Raw genomic sequence first — 23,335 nt, 5'->3', positions numbered from 1 at the left:
ACCAATATATTGATAAAAGTCACCTTGTCCGAGAGAGATTTACATGGTTATCAAAACGTCGCGCCAGGGTAAGCCTACACAAAACACAGCCCTTATTTTAAGTGTTTCTAAAAACGATTGTCAAGGAAGTGAGTTTGTGTTTATACAGGATGTACGGTCCCCACCTACCGTCAACCAATCATAAAAATGCGGAGCAATACGGAGCCCTCCACATTGCTACAAAATTTGAGAGGCGCACGGCAATGCAATATGAAGCTTGATTAGGCCTCTGCATGCCTCCAGAGGCTCCGCAATTGAGTCACCCTCCATACGAAGCTTCCGACCACATTAGCAGATCAAGCATAAATTGGCTTTAACTTCAAAGCAGTGTGCCCATGCGTGTATCACTTTATCAGAAGTAAGTCATCAATGACGTCCGAAGCTTCGTTTGATCACGTGCTTTTTCAAACCGTGTATAAAAGTTTCATCTGACCAGTAGTTTAGCAAGTAGAGAAGGGAGCTATGGAACATTCAGAGAAGTGGGGGTATGGGGTCGAATCCCGTTGAAGGCACATTATTTTGAAAATGTTTCTTTCTGCACTGTTGTTCAAATAATTTGTTTTATTTAGTATAAGCTTCTGTTTTAAGCATCCTAAATAATACCATAGATTACGTTTTTGAAAAATAGTCAATTTGAAGGAAAAAAAGAGAAGCATGATGAGAACCTGGTATTCCAACTGATTATAGGCCACTATATCCAATGATTTACCGTTGTGCCACCGTGTTACAATTAAAAGAACAGAGTCAAATACCTCTCTGATAATCCCACGCTGCTATTTATTGCTGACCAGCAGATGTCACTAATGTGCATTGTGAACAGATAATGACGCTCTGAGTAATTAACCGTTTTCCGGCACAATTTGTTGAAAGAGCCGAAACCTACAGAAAGTCTCGGTTTCCCATCACTACAGATTGCTATAGCATATGATGTGTTAGCTGATATGTAAAATACCTATCCAGGCGTTTTAAGAGCTGGCATGCATCAGCAACGCCTGGGCAGAGGAACACGCCCAACATGCATACCAATTAAAGATCTTGACTAATCAGATGCAAGGCCCATTTAGGGCCTAATCCAGCCCAGGTGTGCAGCCTGGTTGGTTGTTAAAAGCTACCTCAGTTTCATCAATTGTAGCATAGCAGAGGCACGCTGTCCTCTAACCTACAGAGTCACATTAGTTGTTGGCGGCATGGGCTTTATGATGGCAAACGCGCTCAGGGTGTTGTTAAAGCAACTGGTTTTGTTTTTACTGGTGGAAAACTTAATCTCTCCTACTTTTTCATATACTTACAGCACTGACACATGGCAACAACAACTTCCAAGCCGAACGTCGCAATTTGACAATCGTCCACCCTTTAAACAGCTTCCACTTCACCAACAAACAGTTTCCAGACCAGTTCGAGTAGAAACGGTCGCTGTGACGTGCTTTTCAGACTACATGGCGATAGTCGTGAAGGCTGATCTGTTTAAACTCGGTAATCTAATCGACGTGGATGACCTGCGCCTTGGAGTTGAACAGTACGAAGACCAAGAGCCTTGTAGGGCTACAGCAGCCGGAGACGAGTACAGAATATTTGCAGCACTATCGGACTGTGGAACCAAGCATTTGGTAATTGTTTTGTTTGTTTCAGTAGTTGACTTCTTGAAACAACCTTCCCTAAATTTTGTTTTGTGAATCCACAGATTAACAAAGACTCCTTGATCTACACAAACCTCCTGAGATATACACCCAGAACTACTCCAGATGGGGTTATTCGAATGGATGGTGCTGTAATCCCAATTGAGTGTCATTATGAAAGGTGAGTTTAGGCTATACTGTTGTGTGACGATCATATGAATACTGCATAGCCCTATTGGTTTGTTTACCGGCCTGTACTTTTTGTTTCAGGAAGTATAGCTTGGACAGTGCCTCTCTCCAGCCGACCTGGATCCCCTTCACCGCCGCAGTGTCAGCTGAAGACACCCTGCAGTTCTCATTGAAGCTTATGACAAGTGGGTATTAAATCCTGGAATGCATTGAATAGGGTACAACTTTGTTGACCCTTCAGATAATCAAAAGGATACCATCGCGCTCTCCCAGTAGCTTGGTTGAACCCGTGATTTGAATGTTCATATACTATGTAGCACAAATGCCCATCTGACATGCAAAATACGCAATCACATCCGACACCTTTATTAGTGACATTTCCATCAGTAATGTTATATAGTTTGCCTACTAAATATGGCCCTGTAAAAAAAAAAAAACTAATTTTAACCCATTATTAGATGCCCCTTTTGTCAATGTATTCTGTCTGGGGTCGCTTTAAAGAGCGACGCGCGATAACGTTAAAAGGCATCGTTGCAGTACGGTTTTGGGAACGTATCTTTCATATCAGCGAGACATATTCAAAAAACAAAGTTAAATTACTACAGCTTTTATAGGTTTCCCTCAGACATTTCCATGTGACAGTGCTTGTTAATGGAAAACATACAGAAGACAGAGGCGTACCTGTGGTAATTAGTTATCTGTATCTTCGAACACCTGGGTAAACGGAAGATTGACGCCACAAACGTGTTGTCACTGAAATACTGTCGGCTACAACTGTTACTGTGTTTTGCAGGTGTGAAATTACTTTGTGATTTGAAATAAGGCTTTGTTTCTAGAACCATACTGCAATTGAAAATGTAATCACATTTAGATGCTTTTGCTGCCAGAGGCAATTCACATCTAAACAGAACATGTAAGGTCCTTGGACTATAAGGAGTAACATTGGGCTCCTTTTTAGTTCATTATTGGATAACCTGTCTTTACTGCCACTTCCTGTCCAGGTGACTGGCTCTATGAGCGGGGTTCTGGAGTCTACTTCCTGGGTGATCCCATCAACATGGAAGCATCTGTCAGGGTTGCTCACCACACCAGGCTCAGGGTCTTTGTTAGCAGTTGTGTGGCCACACTGGACCCCGACAGCAACTCTGTCCCCAGATATGTCTTCATTGAGAATGATGGGTAAGCAGGGGGGAAAATGGCTTATCAAACTAGTGGCTACATAGAATGACTTTTCTGGCTGGCCCATAGAGAATGATAGAGGCCTCTTGGGACAAACGCTATTTGAGGGCTTCCACCATTTAAGACAACTGGGTGGGGATATCTATGGGTTGTAGCCTCAATGGTGCTGTCATACTCTATAATGGAACAGATATAAAGATGAGTGCTCTGTCTATGCGCTGTCCCTGTATAAACTATTTTCCCCGACATGGTGCTTGGCGGTTTCTTTGAGGGTTCTTCATTGGCTACCAAGGAAGATGAACCAATGCCCCAGTATGTATTTTCTATTGTCTCCCTCCAGGTGCTTGATGGATTCCCAGCTGCCTGGTTCCCACTCTGGTTTCATGCGTAGAACCCAGGACAACAAGCTCTGGTTCCACATTGATGCCTTTAGGTTCCACCAGGAGGACAGGGCAGAGGTGAGGGCAGTATTTTAAAAATGAGATGTTGTGGAGGGCATTATGGGTACTGTAGTTGGTAAATGATGCTACAGTAACATTTACAGCCATTATGTAGGCTACTGTGATTCTGTATCTTTGTTCTACTCATCCTGTTTTTTTTAATAGCTGTACATCACCTGCCACCTTATTGCAGTCCCTGTCATGGACCATGCAGAGCCTAGCAACAAGGCATGCTCCTTCATTGATGGCAGGTGTGAGACGTGATTTATTTCCTTAGCTACTCTTACTGGGCTGTGACCTATCCACTGGCATAACCATAGCATTTGTTAAAATTGTTCCTTGAATACTTCTTTCATACATTTCAGATGGAGGTCTGCCGACGAGAATGATTTGCTATGTGGCCGTTGTCTAAGCCTGAAGGGGGTTGATCAAGCTCCAGCACGACGTCCCCTCAGTCCAAGACTAGGTGGTAGCCGACCTGAACCTCGTGGCTACAGCAGCGAGTCCCCAGCTTCTGGTGACAATTGGAGGATTGGGATGAAGGCCAAGAAAGGTGTATTTGGCATCTTAATCCCTCTATTCCCCCTCCCCTCCATCTCAAAACACATTGCAGAAGAGGGTTCAAAGGGTGGGACCTCCATGGTAGAGATGGGAATTGAGGAAGGACTAATTGAAAGTGTCTTCACTGCAAATGTGTTAGTGACGCTTACCTTGCCTGTGTCCTTTTAGTATGGGACCAGGATACTACTTTGGGCCCCATGATGGTCTTCCCAACTAAACAGAAGAGTACACCTCTATCTCCACGGATGAGGGAAGGTATCGATATACCTGGCTTCCCCTCTGCAACAGGGGACCGGAGGCCCGTATCACCTGGCAGTCGTTGGAAGAGTGGCATGGACTTCAAGAGGGGTAATGTGACTATCTGAAATGGCATGACCTTATTCCTTATGTAGTGCACAACCTTTAAACCGGTAGTCTTGCTAACCCAACTCCAGGCAACCGCAGTGACTAGGGTCTGGTTTCAATGACTGACTCGTTTGGCAACTTGATGAAAAAATTAATAATAATCTGGGGTGGGTCCTCTTCACAGATGGCTCCCAACAAATCACGAGGCAGACATAACAGAACATCATGATTTGAAACCAAATTTGGCAGGGAACCTTTACAGTGGTTTTAGTGAAGGTAGTTTATGCAAACTAGCCACTTGCAAAATGCACTCATTTAAAAATAACCTCTGCTCTCCATCTTGCTAGCTACTATTTTGTATTTATTCAAGGGGATAAGGTAGTGATTTAGGCAGACTTAGTTCCTCTATGTCAAACTGACATTCTATTACGTACAGAAGTGTTAAGCCAGTGACATTTGTGGAAGGCAACCAGGATGTCTAGACTACTGCCCAGACCATGAGGCACTGGTCAAAAGTAGTGCACTCTCTAGGTAATTGGGTGCCATTTTGGACACTTGTCTTTTCATATCCATATAGGCTAGCAACACTGGCTGTGTTAACCTGTTACATTTAATTCCAGGACCTAATTTCGCCCAATCCCAAAATTCGGCTAGTCCCTTGGGCCTGAGGGTTGGACCCAACAACAAGCATGGCTTTGTTAGCTCTGCAACATATGATGGCTTCATCAGGCAGAAAGAACTAATTGCCCAAAGAGGTAATGACTGTACGTTACTGTTTTGCATGTATGACAATTGCATGTAGGCTCTGTGCTAAATAGTCTGTCCTCAGAGCTGGAGCCCACTCCAGACCCAGAGTTGATTCCTACACCTGAGCCCATTGAAGACCTTGGAGCAAAGGTTACCACAGAAAGAGGGTCTGATTCAAGATCTGGGTGACGATCGGTCTAAGATTGGAACCTATTGAAGAGGTATGTATGGGCTCGTGGTACTGCAATTTAGAAGGAAATGACCAGGGCATGGCAAGCAGGTTGGCATTCATTGGGATGGCTCAGCAGAATAGTCACTAGCTGCCACAAAGTAATAAGATCTGATTTTTAAACCTTAACCACACTAATGCCTAACTTTAAATTAAGACCAAAAAGCATACATTTTTACAATGTAGCCAATTTTGACTTTTCAGCTGGCACATCTAGTGGAAATTGCTCAGTTCCGCCTCCAGGACAAGATCCGTCCCAATAAATGCCAACCTGCACATAGCATTTGCCAGTATCACTTGTACATATCAGCCTCTGCCTTCAGAGCTTTTGATGTGGTTTCATAAAGAAGTTATGAAATGTTCCAGTCCACTAACACTTTTGTATTTCTAGAATTGAAGGTGCGGTTGCAGTGTTGGCCCATATTAGACTAGCTCCAAACAGCAGCACGTTCCAACTCACTGAGGGTGGTGCCGATCCTGATGTCCCAGCACACAAGGAGGATGACCCTACAACTATCAGCACCACCACATCTGCTCTTGGAGAACTAAACCAGTGAATGGACTACCACAGTACCACCAAACACTGATGTAATCTCAATCAGATATCTGAAAAGAACACGAGAAACTCAAGCGATGCCTGTTAACCTCTTTGAGAAATAAATTATTTAATGCTACTTTGACTTAGTTTGTCTTTACCATTATGCACGACATGCAGGAGTAATCTGAAATATTGCCTTCATTTGTGACGTGAATGCCCAGCAGGCTCAACCAACAATGTTGCACTTGGTCTGGAACACCTTCACTGTTGCATGTTGCTGTAAACTGACATTGCCAAGATTCACCTTTGGTTTGCATAGCCAGACATCACATCCTGGATTAATGTGAATCTTAAGGTTCCTGATTGAGCATGGAAGTCACAGGGCATTCCTAGGAAAATTGGGCTTGCAATGTGAACTCTAGCTGTAATGGGTGGACTGCGCAGGAGGTTGGTGGCACCTTAATTGGTGAACGGACTTGTGGTAATGACTGAAGTGGAATGGTATCAAACATGGTTTGCTATTCCATTTGCTCCGTTCCAGCCATTGAGCCATTTTCACCTCAGCAGCCTCCACTGGCGGACTGGAACTGTAAATCGGCACTGGCATTTCTAACTGGCCCTTCTCCTTAACCCCCCCCCCCACTACACCTTTTTTCGTGACTCCCATTAGCCAGAATGATTAAGTGCAAAATCCCAAATTAGACAGGCTCATTGGGCTAAAAATGAACCAGCCCAAAACTCCCGATGGCCAGTCTGCTCCTGAGGAATTTACATTTTAGTCATTTAGCAGACACACTTATCCAGAACAACTTACAGGAGCAATTAGGGTTAAGTGCCAAGTACACTTATAATACTGCACTTCTCCTGACATGCATCTTGTTCTTGCCTTCTCAAGGGATGCCATTTAACCAGCTGTCACAATCTCCATACAATCAGCACAAACCCCTCGGAATTTAGCGGTCAACAGTGCATCCCACTGAGCACATATTGATGTTCTTTATCAATATCTACCAGGACGCTTTTCCATTTCAAATAAGCGCGCTCTCCACTCCCATTTCTCCTCTTCAGCTGCAGCAAAATACAGATATGACTGCCCTGACGTCTTACCCACAATGCACCTTTTGATGCTTCTCCCTAGTCATGTTGATTAATGAGGTGATTTACACATTTGACTGTACAGGATTTTTTGCATCTATCAACAAGCATGAAGATTATATTATGCACAAACGTACATTTCTCTGTGTGTTAACCATTACAGTATAAGGTTGTTTTAAATATAAAAATGTAATTCTGAACTTTAAAACTCCGTCAGAATGTGAGCCTATTTATATTATTCAATTATTCAACGCATCAGCAGCTGATTAGTCCAGAAGTTGGGTTGAAGAGACCTATGGACCTATCACCGTCGAAGGTGTTGAGTTACCCGAGGAACAAAAGGGTGTAACTGATTCTTCAGACACGCCCTGTTGCTGCTTGAATAGCATCGGAGGAAACGAGACATTTTAGTTAAACGTTTTCAAGTCTCACTTGTTGACGTTTTGGGGTTTCTACGTTTACTTAGGACTGGAGTATACATTCTAAACTGAAATGGGAGCGTGTATGGCATTGTGTTCAATCGCCAGCTGTGTAAGTATCAATTATTGAACTTCCTATTTGTCGTTTTGCTCACTTTGTTAGAGTGAGAGTGTGCAATGACATTTGTTTGTGGGTGCTCATGTAAACACAGACACATTTTCTCTGTTTTCCCAGCAGGTATATTCTAATATGTTTTATGTTGATCTGAAGTCGTTTTAAATACTTACGTTTGGAAAATAAACACATGTTTTGTCGGTCAATGAACATGGTTTTATTTGCTGGAAAAGTCAGCAGTTTCATATTAGCCTAATTTCCGGTTTCTGTACAGTTTCAGTGCGTCACGCTGTAACCCTCCCCCCCACCCCAAATTACCCGCGTGACTGAAATGATTCCCTTTCATATTTCATGCCATGTTGCGGGCGAGTTCAATAATCATGTTAAATATATTTGATTTGATAGTCACTGAAAACGTTTTCTAGGCCTACTGGAACAATAAAACGTGAATGTCTTCCAATTTTGGGGACCCCCACACCACTATAATTACCATGTACAGAGTGATAGGCCTACTGACCCTTTATTGAAGAGTTTATACCACATTCTCACGTCACCAGAAAGCCCTGTCTGTCTGATTTTACCTACAATGTAATGGTTACACCCTCAGAGGCAAGGCTTGTGACTGCTGCTCCACTTTATGGCCTGCCCTGGTGCATACAGCCTGCATACAGAGCATTCGGAAAGTATTTAGACCCCTTTACTTTTTCCACATTTTGTTACATTACAGCCTTATTCTGAAAATGGTAAAAAAATAATAATCTCATCAATCTATACACAATACCCCATAATGTCAAAGCGAAAACAGGTTTTTAGAAATTTTAGCAAATGTATAAAAACAACAACAGAAATACCTTATTTACATAAGTATTCAGACCCTTTGCTATGAGACTCGAAATTGAGCTCAGGTGCATCCTGTTTCCATTGATCATCCTTGAGATGTTTCTACAACTTGATTGGAGTCCATCTGTGGTAAATTCTATTGATTGGGCATGATTTGGAAAGGCCCACACCTGTCTATATAAGGTCCCACAGTTGACAGTGCATGTCAGAGCAAAAACCAAGCCATGAGGTAGAAGGAATTGTCTGTAGAGCGCTGAGACAGGATTGTGTCGAGGCACAGATCTGGGGAAGGGTACCAGAAAATGTCTGCAGCATTGAAGGTCCCCAAGAACACAGTGGCCTCCATCATTCTTAAATGGAAGAAGTTTGGAACCACCAAGACTCTTCCTAGAGCTGGCCCTACGGCCAAACTGAGCAATCGGGGGAGAAGGGCCTTGTTCAGGGAGGTGACCATGAACCTGATGGTCACTCTGACAGCGCTCAAGAGTTCCTCTGTGGAGATGGGAGAACCTTCCAGAAGGACAACCATCTCTGCAGCACTCCACCAATCAGGCCTTTATGGTTGAGCGGCCAGACGGAAGCCACTCCTCAGTAAAAGGCATATGACAGCCTGCTTGGAGTTTGCCAAAAGCCACCTAAAGGACTCTCAGACCATGAGAAACAAGATTCTCTGGTCTGATGAAACCAAAATCGAACTCTTTGGCTTGAATGCTAAGCGTCACGTCTGGAGGAAACCTTGCGTGGTGGTGACGGCATCATGTGTGGGGATGTTTTTCAGCGGCAGGGACTGAGAGACTGGTCAGGATCGAGGGAAAGATGAATGGCGCAAAGTACAGAGAGATCCTTGATGAAAACTTGCTCCAGAGCGCTCAGGACCTCATACTGGGGTGAAGGTTCACCTTCCAACAGGGCAATGACCCTAAGCACACAGCCAAGACAACGCAGGAGGGGCTTCGGGACAAGTCTCTGAATGTCCTTGAGTGGCCCAGCCAGAGCCCGGACTTGAACCCGATCAAACATCTCTGGAGAGACCTGAAAATAGCTGTGCAGCGACGCTCCCCTTCCAACCTGACAGAGCTTGAGAGGATCTGCAGAGAAGAATGGGGGAAACTCTCCAAATACAGGTGTGCCAAGCTGTAGCGTCATACCCAAGAAGACTCCAGGCTGTAATCACTGCCAAAGGTTTTATTTTATTTTATTTCACCTTTATTTAACCAGGTAAGCCAGTTGAGAACAAGTTCTCATTTACAGCTGCGACCTGGCCAAGATAAAGCAAAGCAGTGCGATAAAAACAACACAGAGTTACATATGGGGTAAAAAAATACATAAAGTCAAAAATACAACAGAAAATATATATACAGTGTGTGCAAATGTAGCAAGTTATGGAGGTAAGGCAATAAATAGGCTATAGTGCAAAATAATTACAATTAGTATTAACACTGGAATGCTAGATGTGCAAGAGATTATGTGCAAATAGAGATACTGGGGTGCAAAAGAGCAAAATAAATAACAATATAGGGATGAGGTAGTTGGGTGGGCTAATTTCAGATGGGCTGTGTACAGGTGCAGTGATCGGTAAGGTGCTCTGACAACTGATGCTTAAAGTTAGTGAGGGAGATAAGAGTCTCCAGCTTCAGAGATTTTTGCAATTCGTTCCAGTCATTGGCAGCAGAGAACTGGAAGGAATGGCGGCCAAAGGAGGTGTTGGCTTTGGGAATGACCAGTGAGATATACCTGCTGGAGCGCAGACTACGGGTGGGTGCTGCTATGGTGACCAATGAGCTAAGATAAGGCGGGGATTTGCCTAGCAGTGATTTATAGATGGCCTGGAGCCAGTGGGTTTGACGACGAACATGTAGTGAGGACCAGCCAACAAGAGCGTACAGGTCACAGTGGTGGGTAGTGTATGGGGCTTTGGAGACAAAACGGATGGCACTGTGATAGACTACATCCAATTTGCTGAGTAGAGTGTTGGAGGCTATTTTGTAAATGACATCGCCGAAGTCAAGGATCGGTAGGATAGTCAGTTTTACGAGGGGCATGTTTGGCAGCATGAGTGAAGGAGGCTTTGTTGCGAAATAGGAAGCCGATTCTAGCTTTAACTTTGGATTGGAGATTCTTAATGTGAGTCTGGAAGGAGAGTTTACAGTCTAACCAGACACCTAGGTATTTGTAGTTGTCCACATACTCTAGGTCAGACCCGTCGAGAGTGGTGATTCTAGTCGGGTGGGCGGGTGCCAGCAGCGTTCGATTGAAAAGCATGCATTTAGTTTTACTAGTGTTTAAGAGCAGTTGGAGGCTACTGAAGGAGTGTTGTATGGCATTGAAGCTCGTTTGGAGGTTTGTTAACACAGTGTCCAATGAAGGGCCAGATGTATACAAAATGGTGTCGTCTGCGTAGAGGTGGATCTGAGAGTCACCAGCAGCAAGATCGACATCATTGATATACACAGAGAAAAGTGTCGGCCCAAGAATTGAACCCTGTGGCACCCCCATAGAGACTGCCATAGGTCCAGACAACAGGCCCTCCGATTTGACACACTGAACTCTATCTGAGAAGTAGTTGGTGAACCAGGCGAGGCAGTCATTTGAGAAACCAAGGCTATTTAGTCTGCCAATAAGAATGCGGTGGTTGACAGAGTCGAAAGCCTTGGCCAGGTCGATGAAGACGGCTGCACAGTACTGTCTATTATCAATCGCGGTTATAATATCGTTTAGGACCTTGAGCGTGGCTGAAGTGCACCCATGACCAGCTCGGAAACCGGATTGCATAGCGGAGAAGGTACGGTGGTATTCGAAATGGTCGGTGATCTGTTTGTTAACTTGGCTTTCAAATACTTTCGAAAGGCAGGGCAGGATGGATATAGGTCTGTAGCAGTTTGGATCTAGAGTGTCACCCCCTTTGAAGAGGGGGATGACCGAGGCAGCTTTCCAATCTCTGGGGATCTCAGACATTACGAAAGAGAGGTTGAACAGACTAGTAATAGGGGTTGCGACAATTTCGGCGGCTAGTTTTAGAAAGAAAGGGTCCAGATTGTCTAGCCCAGCTGATTTGTAGGGGTCCAGATTTTGCAGCTCTTTCAGAACATCAGCTGTCTGAATTTGTGTGAAGGAGAAGCGGCGGGGGGGTGCAGAGTTGGTGGCCGGGGTAGTGGTAGCCAGGTGGAAAGCATGGCCAGCCGTAGCAAAATGCTTGTTGAAATTCTCGATTATTGTAGATTTATCGGTGGTGATAGTGTTTCCTAGCCTCAGTGCAGTGGGCAGCTGGGAGGAAGTGCTCTTATTCTCCATGGACTTTACAGTGTCCCAAAACTTTTTGGAGTTAGTGCTACAGGATGCAAATTTCTGTTTGAAAAAGTTAGCCTTTGCTTTCCTGACTGCTTGTGTATATTGGTTCCTAACTTCCCTGAAAAGTTGCATATCGCGGGGCTATTTGATGCTAATGCAGTACGCCACAGGATGTTTTTGTGCTGGTCAAGGGCAGTCAAGTCTGAGGAGAACCAGGGGCTATATCTGTTCTTAGTTCTGTATTTTTTGAATGGGGCATGTTTATTTAAGATTGAGAGGAAATTACTTTTAAGGAACAACCAGGCATCCTCTACTGACGGAATGAGATCTATATCCATCCAGGATACCTGGGCCAGGTCAATTAGGAAGGCCTGCTCGCTAAAGTGTTTTAGGGAGCGTTTGACAGTGATGAGGGGTGGTCGTTTGACCGCGGACCCGTTACGGACGCAGGCAATAAGGCAGTGATCGCTGAGATCCTGGTTGAAGACAGCTGAGGTGTATTTAGAGGGTAAGTTAGTCAGGATGATACAGTGGGGAAAAAAGTATTTAGTCAGCCACCAATTGTGCAAGTTCTCCCACTTAAAAAGATGAGAGAGGCCTGTAATTTTCATCATAGGTACACATCAACTATGACAGACAAAATGAGGAAAAAAAATCCAGAAAATCACATTGTAGGATTTTTTATGAATTTATTTGCAAATGATGGTGGAAAATAAGTATTTGGTCAATAACAAACGTTTCTCAATACTTTGTTATATACCCTTTGTTGGCAATGACACAGGTCAAACGTTTTCTGTAAGTCTTCACAAGGTTTTCACATACTGTTGCTGGTATTTTGGCCCATTCCTCCATGCCGATCTCCTCTACAGCAGTGATGTTTTGGGGCTGTCGCTGGGCAACACGAACTTTCAACTCCCTCCAAAGATTTTCTATGGGGTTGAGATCTGGAGACTGGCTAGGCCACTCCAGGACCTTGAAATGCTTCTTACGAAGCCACTCCTTCGTTGCTCGGGCGGTGTGTTTGGGATCATTGTCATGCTGAAAGACCCAGCAACGTTTCATCTTCAATGCCCTTGCTGATGGAAGGAGGTTTTCACTCAAAATCTCACGATACATGGCCCCATTCATTCTTTCCTTTACACGGATCAGTCGTCCTGGTCCCTTTGCAGAAAAACAGCCCCAAAGCATGATGTTTCCACCCCCATGCTTCACAGTAGGTATGGTGTTCTTTGGATGCAACTCAGCATTATTTGTCCTCCAAACACGACGAGTTGAGTTTTTACCAAAAAGTTATATTTTGGTTTCATCTGACCATATGACATTCTCCCAATCCTCTTCTGGATCATCCAAATGCACTCTAGCAAACTTCAGACAGGCCTGGACATGTACTGGCTTAAGCAGGGGGACACATCTGGCACTGCAGGATTTGAGTCCCTGGCGGCGTAGTGTGTTACTGATGGTAGGCTTTTTTACTTTGGTCCCAGCTCTCTGCAGGTCATTCACTAGGTCCCCCCGTGTGGTTCTGGGATTTTTGCTCACCGTTCTTGTGATCATTTTGACCCCACGGGTGAGATCTTGCGTGGAGCCCCAGATCGAGGGAGATTATCAGTGGTCTTGTATGTCTTCCATTTCCTAATAATTGCTCCCACAGTTGATTTCTTCAAACCAAGCTGCTTACCTATTGCAGATTCAGTCTTCCCAGCCTGGTGCAGGTCTACAATTTTGTTTCTGGTGTCCTTTGACAGCTCTTTGGTCTTGGCCATAGTGCAGTTTGGAGTGTGACTGTTTGAGGTTGTGCACAGGTGTCTTTTATACTGATAACAAGTTCAAACAGGTGCCATTAATACAGGTAACGAGTGGAGGACAGAGGAGCCTCTTAAAGAAGAAGTTACAGGTCTGTGAGAGCCAGAAATCTTGCTTGTTTGTAGGTGACCAAATACTTATTTTCCACCATCATTTGCAAATAAATTCATAAAAAATCCTACAATGTGACCTTTCTGGAAAAAAAATTCTCATTTTGTCTGTCATAGTTGACGTGTACCTATGATGAAAATTACAGGCCTCTCTCATCTTTTTAAGTGGGAGAACTTGCACAATTGGTGGCTGACTAAATACTTTTTTCCCCCACTGTATCTATGAGGGTACCCATGTTTACGGATTTAGGGTTGTACCTGGTAGGTTCGTTGATAATTTGCGTGAGATTGAGGGCATCTAGTTTGGATTGTAGGATGGCCGGGGTATTAAGCATATCCCAATTTAGGTCACCAAGCAGTACGAATTCTGAGGATAAATGGGGGGCAATCAATTCACATATGGTGTCCAGGGCACAGCTGGGGGCTGAGGGGGGTCTGTAGCAAGCGGCAACAGTGAGAGACTTATTTCTGGAAAGGTGGATTTTTAGAAGTAGAAGCTCAAACTGTTTGGGCACACACCTGGATAGTATGATAGAGCTCTGCAGGCTATCTCTACAGTAGATTGCAACTCCACCCCCTTTGGCAGTTCTATCTAGACGGAAAATGTTATAGTTGGGGATGGAAATTTCAGAATTTTTGGTGGCCTTCCTAAGCCAGGATTCAGACACTGCTAGAACATCAGGGTTGGCGGAGTGTGCTAACGCAGTGAATAACTCAAACTTAGGAAGTAGACTTCTGATATTTACGTGCAAGAAACCAACACTTTTGCGATTACAGAAGTCAGCAAATGATAGCACCTGGGGAGTAGGAGTGATACTGAGGGCTGCAGGGCCTGGGTTAGCCTCTACATCACCAGAGGAACAGAGGAGGACTAGAATAAGGATACGGCTAAAGGCTTTAAGAACTGGTCTTCTAGTGCGTTGGGTACATAGAATAAAGGGGGCAGATTTCCGGGAGTTGTAGAAAAGATTCAGGGCATTATGTACAGACAAGGATATTGAAGGATATGAGTAAAGTGGAGGTAAACCTAAGCGTTGGGTAACAAAGTACTGAGTAAAGGGTCTGAATACTTACAGTACCAGCGTTTGGACATACCTACTCATTCAAGGGTTTTTCTTTTCTTTTTTTTACTATTTTCTACATTGTAGAATAATAATGAAGACATCAAAACTATGAAATAACACATATGGAATCATGTAGTAACCAAAACAGTGTTAAACAAATCAAAAATATATTTTATATTTTAGATTCTTCGAAGTAGCCACCCTTTGCCTTGATGACAGCTTTACACACTTGGCATTCTCTCAACCAGCTTCATGAGGTAGTCACCAGGAATGCATTTCAATTAATAGGTGTGCCTTGTTAAAAGTTCACAGCATCTCTAGACTTGAGTTTGCATGAATCATCAGAGAGCGGCGAGAGATGCCTCCCAAGGACCATTATCCTTCTGTGACATCATACAACACGTGCACAGCACTGGGTCTCTTCCTCAATTCATCTGTCCTGATTCCTCCCATCCTCTTCTCGCTTCTTCTTAAAACACTTTGGAAAGGGACCTTGGATCTCAACCAATGTGTTTATAGAAGGAGGCAAGGAGAGGGAAGACGAGGAATCATGGAAAGATGTTGATTGAGAAAGAGCACGTATCAGGCAGGGGGCTGTGTTAGTGTTCTTTGCTGTAATGTAATTTAATGAGTGGCAGCTCCTGTCATTGTCACTGGCAGGATTACCTTCAATAGAACCAAATCAAATTGTATTTGCCACATGCTCAGATTACAACAGGTGTAGACATTAGTCTTATGGCTTGGGGGTAGAAGCTGTTAAGAAGCGTTTTGGACCTAGACTTGGTGCTCTGGTACCGCTTGCCGTGCGGTAGCAGAGAGAACAGTCTATGACTAGGGTGGCTGGAGTCTTTGATAGTTTTTATGGCCTTCCTCTGACACCGCCTGGTATAGAGGTCCTGGATGGCAGGAAGCTTTGCCCCAGTGATGTACTGGGCCGTACACACTACCCTCTGTAGTGCCTTGCGGTCGGAGGCCGAACTATCAGTTGTCTGAGCTCGTTTGGATGGAAAACGCAATGGTTGCCGTGCCAATAAAAATAAAATACAGAAATGTGTCACTTTACAGTGATATGTTTGCTTATGAATCTTTCCCAACGATGCAGAGTTTAATAATATAAAATAGTAACCAACACAATAAATAAAATACACAAGAATGGAGCTGTATACAGGGAATAACAACAGGCGGTGGCGCACAGTAGATTTGTTGCACACACACACACTCAAACCATGCACGCATTTGCAAGATTATCTCATCTATCCTCTTATGCCTTCCTTCTCCCTCTGGCACACCAAAAATATGACTAGTTGTCTGTGTTGTCCTATCTATCTATCTAGGCATCGTGTCTGTGTGGCTCAGCTCCGTGTCTGCTGTCAGGATGCTGTCCCTCCACCTACAACTCCACTGTGTCCCGGCTGGCCTTCTCCTTCCTGCTACTGCTGGGGTCCCTGGTCTCTGTCATCATGATCCTACCTGGCATGGAGACTCAGCTCAAGAAGGTAACACCACATAACACAACCCTGGTCTTAGTTGCTTGATGAGGAGCCTTGCCTGAGACCTACACATTTGTGTTAGCTCCCTGAACTAATGCTAAGGGTTTAGCTCAGCGGGCTAACACAGACTTAGCTTGCAGGAGACCCTGGTTCGAACCCAGTTGGTCACACAAGCTGGTGTAGACGGCCCTGTGGTTGACAACGTTTTGACCTGTGTCATGTACATTGTTGGTTCTATTTTTACTATGTTTCTTCACTGATCTATCAGATACCAGGGTTCTGTGTGGGCGGAACCTCCATACCCATACCAGGCATCGAAAACAAGATGAACTGTGATGTCATCGTGGGCTATAAGTCTGTGTACCGCATGTGCTTTGCCATGGCCTGCTTCTTTTTTCTCTTCTCCATCATCATGATCCGCGTTCGCAGCAGCAAGGACCCCCGAGCCTCACTACAGAACGGGTATGTAGCGGCTTTTATAGGAGTGGATAGTGATGTTCGGGAATACAACGTTGCCCTCTGCTGGCCAGACCAGGGCAGTGCAGCATCCCCCACACCCTTATTTGTTTACATACCAGCTGAAAATATTAGGGCCGGGAGGATACCAGGATCGCAATACTCTTTGTATCATGGCAAGGAAACAAAACACGAAGCGGATTTAACTTCTTTAGGAAAAAAGCACTAATGTTGGAAACAAACATCATTATGGTGTCATCCAGAGTCACATTTATTGATATTCTAATCTATAGCACACAATGTTTTACATACAGCAGGTTAAGGGAGCAAATAGGTTGGGGTCTGCTTCATTTTTGATTTTTTTTGCCATGGAAAAAATATTGCGATACTGCCCTATAAAATATTACCGGTTTTTATTATTTTAATTTTTATGGTGCACACACGCACAGACACAACTTGTTTTTGTATGATGTTATGTATTGAATGAATGCCTGTGGCTTTGTCCACTCAGATTCTGGTTCTTCAAGTTCCTTATACTGGTGGGGATAACTGTAGGAGCCTTCTTCATTCCAGACGGGACATTCAACACAGGTATGCACTATTATATTACTACAATGTAAAATATTTTCCTCTAAACACCAATAACCAGTGGCAATTTTACAAAAAATATTGGTGGGGAAAACGCAATCACAAAGGTCATACAGTGCGGAAAAAAAGTATTTAGTCAGCCACCAATTGTGCAAGTTCTCCCACTTAAAAAGATGAGAGGCCTGTAATTTTCATCATAGGTACACGTCAACTATGACAGACAAAATGAGAGAAAAAATCCAGAAAATCACATTGTAGGATTTTTTATGAATTTATTTGCAAATTATGGTGGAAAATAAGTATTTGGTCAATAACAAAAGTTTCTCAATACTTTGTTATATACCCTTTGTTGGCAATGACACAGGTCAAACGTTTTCTGTAAGTCTTCACAAGGTTTTCACACACTGTTGCTGGTATTTTGGCCCATTCCTCCATGCAGATCTCCTCTAGAGCAGTGATGTTTTGGGGCTGTCGCTGGGCAACACAGACTTTCAACTCCTTCCAAAGATTTTCTATGGGGTTGAGATCTGGAGACTGGCTAGGCCACTCCAGGACCTTGAAATGCTTCTTACGAAGCCACTCCTTCGTTGCCTGGGCGGTGTGTTTGGGATCATTGTCATGCTGAAAGACCCAGCCACGTTTCATCTTCAATGCCCTTGCTGATGGAAGGAGGTTTTCACTCAAAATCTCACGATACATGGCCCCATTCATTCTTTCCTTTACACGGATCAGTCGTCCTGGTCCCTTTGCAGAAAAACAGCCCCAAAGCATGATGTTTCCACCCCCATGCTTCACAGTAGGTATGGTGTTCTTTGGATGCAACTCAGCATTCTTTGTCCTCCAAACACGACGAGTTGAGTTTTTACCAAAAAGTTATATTTTGGTTTCATCTGACCATATGACATTCTCCCAATCCTCTTCTGGATCATCCAAATGCACTCTAGCAAACTTCAGACGGGCCTGAACATGTACTGGCTTAAGCAGGGGGACACGTCTGGCACTGCAGGATTTGAGTCCCTGGCGGCGTAGTGTGTTACTGATGGTAGGCTTTGTTACTTTGGTCCCAGCTCTCTGCAGGTCATTCACTAGGTCCCCCCGTGTGGTTCTGGGATTTTTGCTCACCGTTCTTGTGATCACGGGGTGAGATCTTGCGTGGAGCCCCAGATCGAGGGAGATTATCAGTGGTCTTGTATGTCTTCCATTTCCTAATAATTGCTCCCACAGTTGATTTCTTCAAACCAAGCTGCTTACCTATTGCAGATTCAGTCTTCCCAGCCTGGTGCAGGTCTACAAATTTGTTTCTGGTGTCCTTTGACAGCTCTTTGGTCTTGGCCATAGTGGAGTTTGGAGTGTGACTGTTTGAGGTTGTGGACAGGTGTCTTTTATACTGATAACAAGTTCAAACAGGTGCCATTAATACAGGTAACAAGTGGAGGACAGAGGAGCCTCTTAAAGAAGTTACAGGTCTGTGAGAGCCAGACATCTTGCTTGTTTGTAGGTGACCAAATACTTATTTTCCACCATATTTTCCACCATTTTCCACCATAATAGTCTCCCGGTTGCGGCCGGCTGCAAATAAATTAATTAAAAATCCTACAATGTGATTTTCTGGAAAAAAAATTCTCAATTTGTCTGTCATAGTTGACGTGTACCTATGATGAAAATTACAGGCCTCTCTCATCTTTTTAAGTGGGAGAACTTGCACAATTGGTGGCTGACTAAATACTTCCCCCCCCCCCCACTGTATGCATCAAAACTGCTACACATTGAATGCACTAATCACCAATCCCAGAAATTAGTTTTGAGCCACACACACACAAATGTTATAACATTTGGGTTATGAACAGTTAATGGCTACTTCCCATATCTTTAGCTCATATTGCATGGAAGACCACGGTAGTCGAGCATACTTTTATAGAGTAAACTAGCTAGTAATTGGTCTGCATTATTGCAACACTGCGTGCGTCTGCCTGCCTGTTACAAATGGGCCCGGTTAACAATATGCAACATTTTATAACGCTATTCCTTTGCTTCATCTATTGAACAGTTACAGTTCCATCAAATTAATGTATAACTAACCTTTCTTTTACATGTGGTTCCATGGGTATTAGTCTGCCATCAAACATCAACAATAAGACATGTAGCCTATAGGATATTATAGCTAGCCTACCTCAAAATAGATGTTAGCCACTGCTTCATGATCCACCACCAACCACATAATGCTAAGTTAGAAAATTATTTGCTAGGAGATAGCAAAGCTAGTTGACATGTTTCACCTAGCTAAGCTACCTAGCTTGAAGATGGTGGTAACAGTGTGTGGTAAACAACTAGCTAGCTATGACGTTGACACATCAGTCCAATCAAAGTTACCGAGCATAAGATGTTGCTTTATCTGTGGCCAATGGCAATGAGCCTTCTTGGGCGGGCACTTCCACTGTAAATCAATGGAGCACCGAATAAGGGCTTTTGATGGCTAGCTCTCCCAGCAGGTGCTGCGGTGAAGTAGTGTCCCCACGAGTGACCAGACCCTCAGCCAATTACGCGCAACCAGAGAAGTTCAACGACGCCAGCGCTCTGTACTTTCTTTGTCTGCCTCTCCACCACAGAAAGCACTGAGCGAGGCTGGAACAGTTGCATTTTGGAGCTGCCTGACTAAACGAAAATGTACCAATACAATGAGAAAGCGACCACATACTTATTAGATCAAGCAATTTTTAAAAATACAATTAAATTGTTTGCTTACTGATATGCTATATTGTTGTGACATGAATTATCAGGAGTGAATGCAAATCTCCTGGATATTGGTGGGCCCGGCCCAAGTGACGCATTGTCACTGCCAATAACGTGTAGTCAATTATGGTCAATTAATCACCCCTTCCACATTTGACTTTTAACAAACTCACTGTGTGTGTGTGTGTGTTCCAGTGTGGTTCTACTTTGGCGTGGTGGGTTCCTTCATCTTCATCATCATCCAGCTGATCCTGCTGGTGGACTTTTCTCACACCTGGAACCAGTCTTGGCTGGAGAATGCTGAGGAGGGAAACAGCAAGTGCTGGTTTGCAGGTACTGATCGTTAATACAGTCTACTGATTGAAATGAGTGTAGTCTATCTCATTTAAATTCTGCCACAAGAGTCGCTAGAGCGTGATGGGACAAGGACATCACGGCCTGCAAAACCCTCCCCTAACCCGGACGACACTGGGCCAATTGTGCGCCGCTTCATGGGTCTCCCGGTTGCGGCCGGCTGTGAAACAGCCTGGGATCGAACCCGGGTCTGTAGTGACGCCTCTAGCACTGCGATGCAGTGCCTTAGACCGCTGTGCCACTCGGGAAGCCATAATCGGATGTGTTCTTATGTTTCCCCTCCCACAGCTCTCCTGTCGTTCACGGTGCTGCACTATGCCCTGGCCTTCTCTGCTGTGGTGTTGTTCTATGTCTACTACACCACAGGAGATGACTGCACAGAACACAAGGTCTTCATCAGCCTCAACTTCATCTTCTGCATCATCATCTCCATCATTGCCATCCTGCCCAAAGTTCAGGTGATGTTTCAGTCTCGAAAGAAAGATTGATACCTGCACACTGAAAGTTCCCATAGTTTTATTGAGTACGATGTTTCTTTGCAGGCTGTTTCAGTCTTGTTCCTCACTCTTTGAAATACATACACATCCTGAAGTTCATTCAGGAGTGTAAATATTAGCGATGTTTGCAATTATTAAAGATCATCAAAATGTTAACGCTGCAATATGTAACTACAATATGTAACTGAGTTATAGATCTGTCATTCTCATTGAAAGCAAGTCTAAGAAGTGGTAGATCTGTTCTATGTGCTATTTCTATGCTTTCCGTTCTTAAGTTTCGTTTTTGTCTTTTACTTTAGGTTTTGTACACCAGCTTCAAGCAGCTGAAAATACAATATTTTTGGTCATGGAAATATTTCAGTCGTTTAGATGGTACAAGGATTTTCTACACAATGACTGCTTGTTTGGTCACAAACTGAAATTAGGCGAACTAGTTGAATTTTAGCAACCAGGGAATGGCGGCGCAATTTCTGCATATTGCACCTTCTAAACAATGAGTGAATTATTTTTTAATGTGAATGTTGTTGAACAAAATTAGACTAATGTGTTTTGTGTGTCTGTGTCTTGTTTATTTACTTATTTATTTTCCACCAGGAGGCCCAGCCCAGCTCAGGCCTGCTCCAGGCCTCCCTCATCTCCCTCTACACCATGTATGTCACATGGTCCGCCATGACCAACAACCCCAGTAAGTTTCATCATGACCCTACTGATGACCCTGTTCAGCCATTGGTTCAGAGTCATGGTTCACAATGCTCGTAACCCTGACCCACATGGCTGCATACTGACTCATGTAAATCACTTAATGGGAAGTCTGCAACAAAGACTTTATGTGAAGAACCATATTCTACCCGAAAGATCAACTTGGGTCAGTGATCACTTCATCCAACATTAGATGAGTTGCAGCCAAAAATCACAAGAGAAATAGAAAAATAAACGTGACTCTAGCTCAGAATTAAAAGCTGATGATTTGTAGTTTTATTTAGGTTAAAAGCATAACATTTTGGCCTTCAATAGCCTTCATCAGATTGGCAATATTCTATCTCTCTCCCTACAGACCGTAAGTGTAACCCCAGCCTGCTGAGTCTGGTGAACAACACCCTCAGCCCTACACCTGCCCCAGGGCAAGATGTCCAGTGGTGGGATGCACAGGGCATCATAGGACTGGTCATCTTCTTCTTCTGCACTCTCTACGCCAGGTATGACATCACAACCTAGAGTAGGGTTCTCTCCAATCCTGGGGACCCACAGGACAGGACCGGGCACTCTTTGTAGCAGCCCAGACCAGAGACGCCTGATCTAAGTACTGGGCTAGATTAAACATGTGCAAGCCTGTGGATCCTCAGGACTGGATTTGAGAAACACTGGTTCAGAGCTCTGTTTCAAATGAAATCCAGACTATTCAAGCCTGTCCACGTCATCACTTCTCTGTTTTCCTAACGGGTTTCCTGCTCTTTCCCACTCCTCGCCTGCAGCATCCGTTCGTCCAACAACACCCAGGTGAACAGGCTGATGCAGACAGAGGAGGGCCAGGGTCTGGCTGCAGACGACCACGAGGCGGCCACGGGGGATGACGGGGTCAGACGGGCCGTGGACAATGAGGAAGATGCGGTCACCTACTCGTACTCCTTCTTCCACTTCAGCCTGTTCCTGGCCTCCCTCTACATCATGATGACACTCACAAACTGGTACCAGTAAGTAGCTCTGTTTTCTTTGGTTATATCTGAGGGGATAGAGGAACAGGGATGTGTACAGGTATAACTGAGGTGACTCACATTGTTCGACGCCTGGACACATGCGTCAGCTCCCCGACTTAATGCCTGGGCTTTAGGTCAGCAGGCTAAGAGTCTTGTGGGACTCAGACGACCCAATTTCAAACCATCACACATGGTCTACTATGTGTTTTTGAGATGGTAAATAAAATGTGATTGATCCTGATTTCTCCCCAGACCTGACGCAGACTACCAGGCCATGCAGAGCAGTATGCCAGCTGTGTGGGTGAAGATTAGCTCTAGCTGGATAGGCCTGTGTCTCTACCTCTGGACCCTGGTAGCTCCTCTCATCTTCTCTAACCGAGACTTCAACTAAAGGCATACACATTCCATCCAGGGCTAAGTCCCAAATGGCACCCCTATTCCCAAGTAGGAATAGGGTGGGTGTCTTTTCAGATTTGCTAAGGGACTTTATTGTTTGGCATGTTTTGATTTACATATTTTCATTGTGCTGCTTGAAGAAGGGGACCACTGTCATAATTATTATTATTAATTTTTTTTTTTGGGGGGGGCTGGTCTCATTGACTAGACATAACATAGTAAACAAATGTCCGGGACACTCAAATAAGTATTATATGCAACGTTTGGTATGGTTATATAAAACAGGTTACTTAAGGCAAAAACGAAAGGAGGGTGGTTGGACGGGGTGGATGGGTGGGCGAATCTCATCACTGACAACTTTAGCATTTTAGCTAATTGGCAACTTTGCAACTACTTAATACTTTTTAGCTACTTTGCAACTACTTAGCATGCTAGCTACCCCAAACCTTAACCCTTTAACCTTAATCCTTAAGAGTCTAAATAGTCATACCAAGGATCATTTAGTGATTTGAT

The 23,335-nt window shown here is 44.1% G+C and overlaps 2 protein-coding genes across 2 annotated transcripts; both read left to right on the top strand.

Moving 5' to 3' along the window:
- The first annotated feature begins 1,157 nt into the window (after nt 1-1,157).
- LOC121572907 (zona pellucida sperm-binding protein 3) lies at nt 1,158-6,019 on the top strand. Its single transcript, XM_041884942.1, has 11 exons — nt 1,158-1,646; nt 1,721-1,836; nt 1,926-2,029; nt 2,846-3,023; nt 3,364-3,481; nt 3,629-3,714; nt 3,829-4,016; nt 4,193-4,372; nt 4,990-5,124; nt 5,199-5,337; nt 5,737-6,019. Exons 1-10 carry the CDS (start codon nt 1,227-1,229, stop codon nt 5,303-5,305), a joined length of 1,632 nt encoding a protein of 543 aa, XP_041740876.1. The 5' UTR covers nt 1,158-1,226; the 3' UTR covers nt 5,306-5,337; nt 5,737-6,019.
- Nucleotides 6,020-7,350: 1,331 nt separating this feature from the next.
- LOC121571939 (serine incorporator 1) lies at nt 7,351-23,029 on the top strand. The gene is made up of 10 exons (XM_041883736.1): nt 7,351-7,509; nt 15,952-16,113; nt 16,376-16,569; nt 17,075-17,154; nt 20,077-20,214; nt 20,524-20,693; nt 21,327-21,417; nt 21,787-21,928; nt 22,205-22,423; nt 22,679-23,029. Exons 1-10 carry the CDS (start codon nt 7,471-7,473, stop codon nt 22,815-22,817), a joined length of 1,374 nt encoding a protein of 457 aa, XP_041739670.1. The 5' UTR covers nt 7,351-7,470; the 3' UTR covers nt 22,818-23,029.
- Nucleotides 23,030-23,335: the final 306 nt, after the last annotated feature.

Source organism: Coregonus clupeaformis, chromosome 8, assembly GCF_020615455.1.
Source record: "Coregonus clupeaformis isolate EN_2021a chromosome 8, ASM2061545v1, whole genome shotgun sequence".
Lineage (NCBI taxonomy): Eukaryota > Metazoa > Chordata > Actinopteri > Salmoniformes > Salmonidae > Coregonus > Coregonus clupeaformis.
This window is presented reverse-complemented; position numbering and strand designations above follow the sequence as displayed.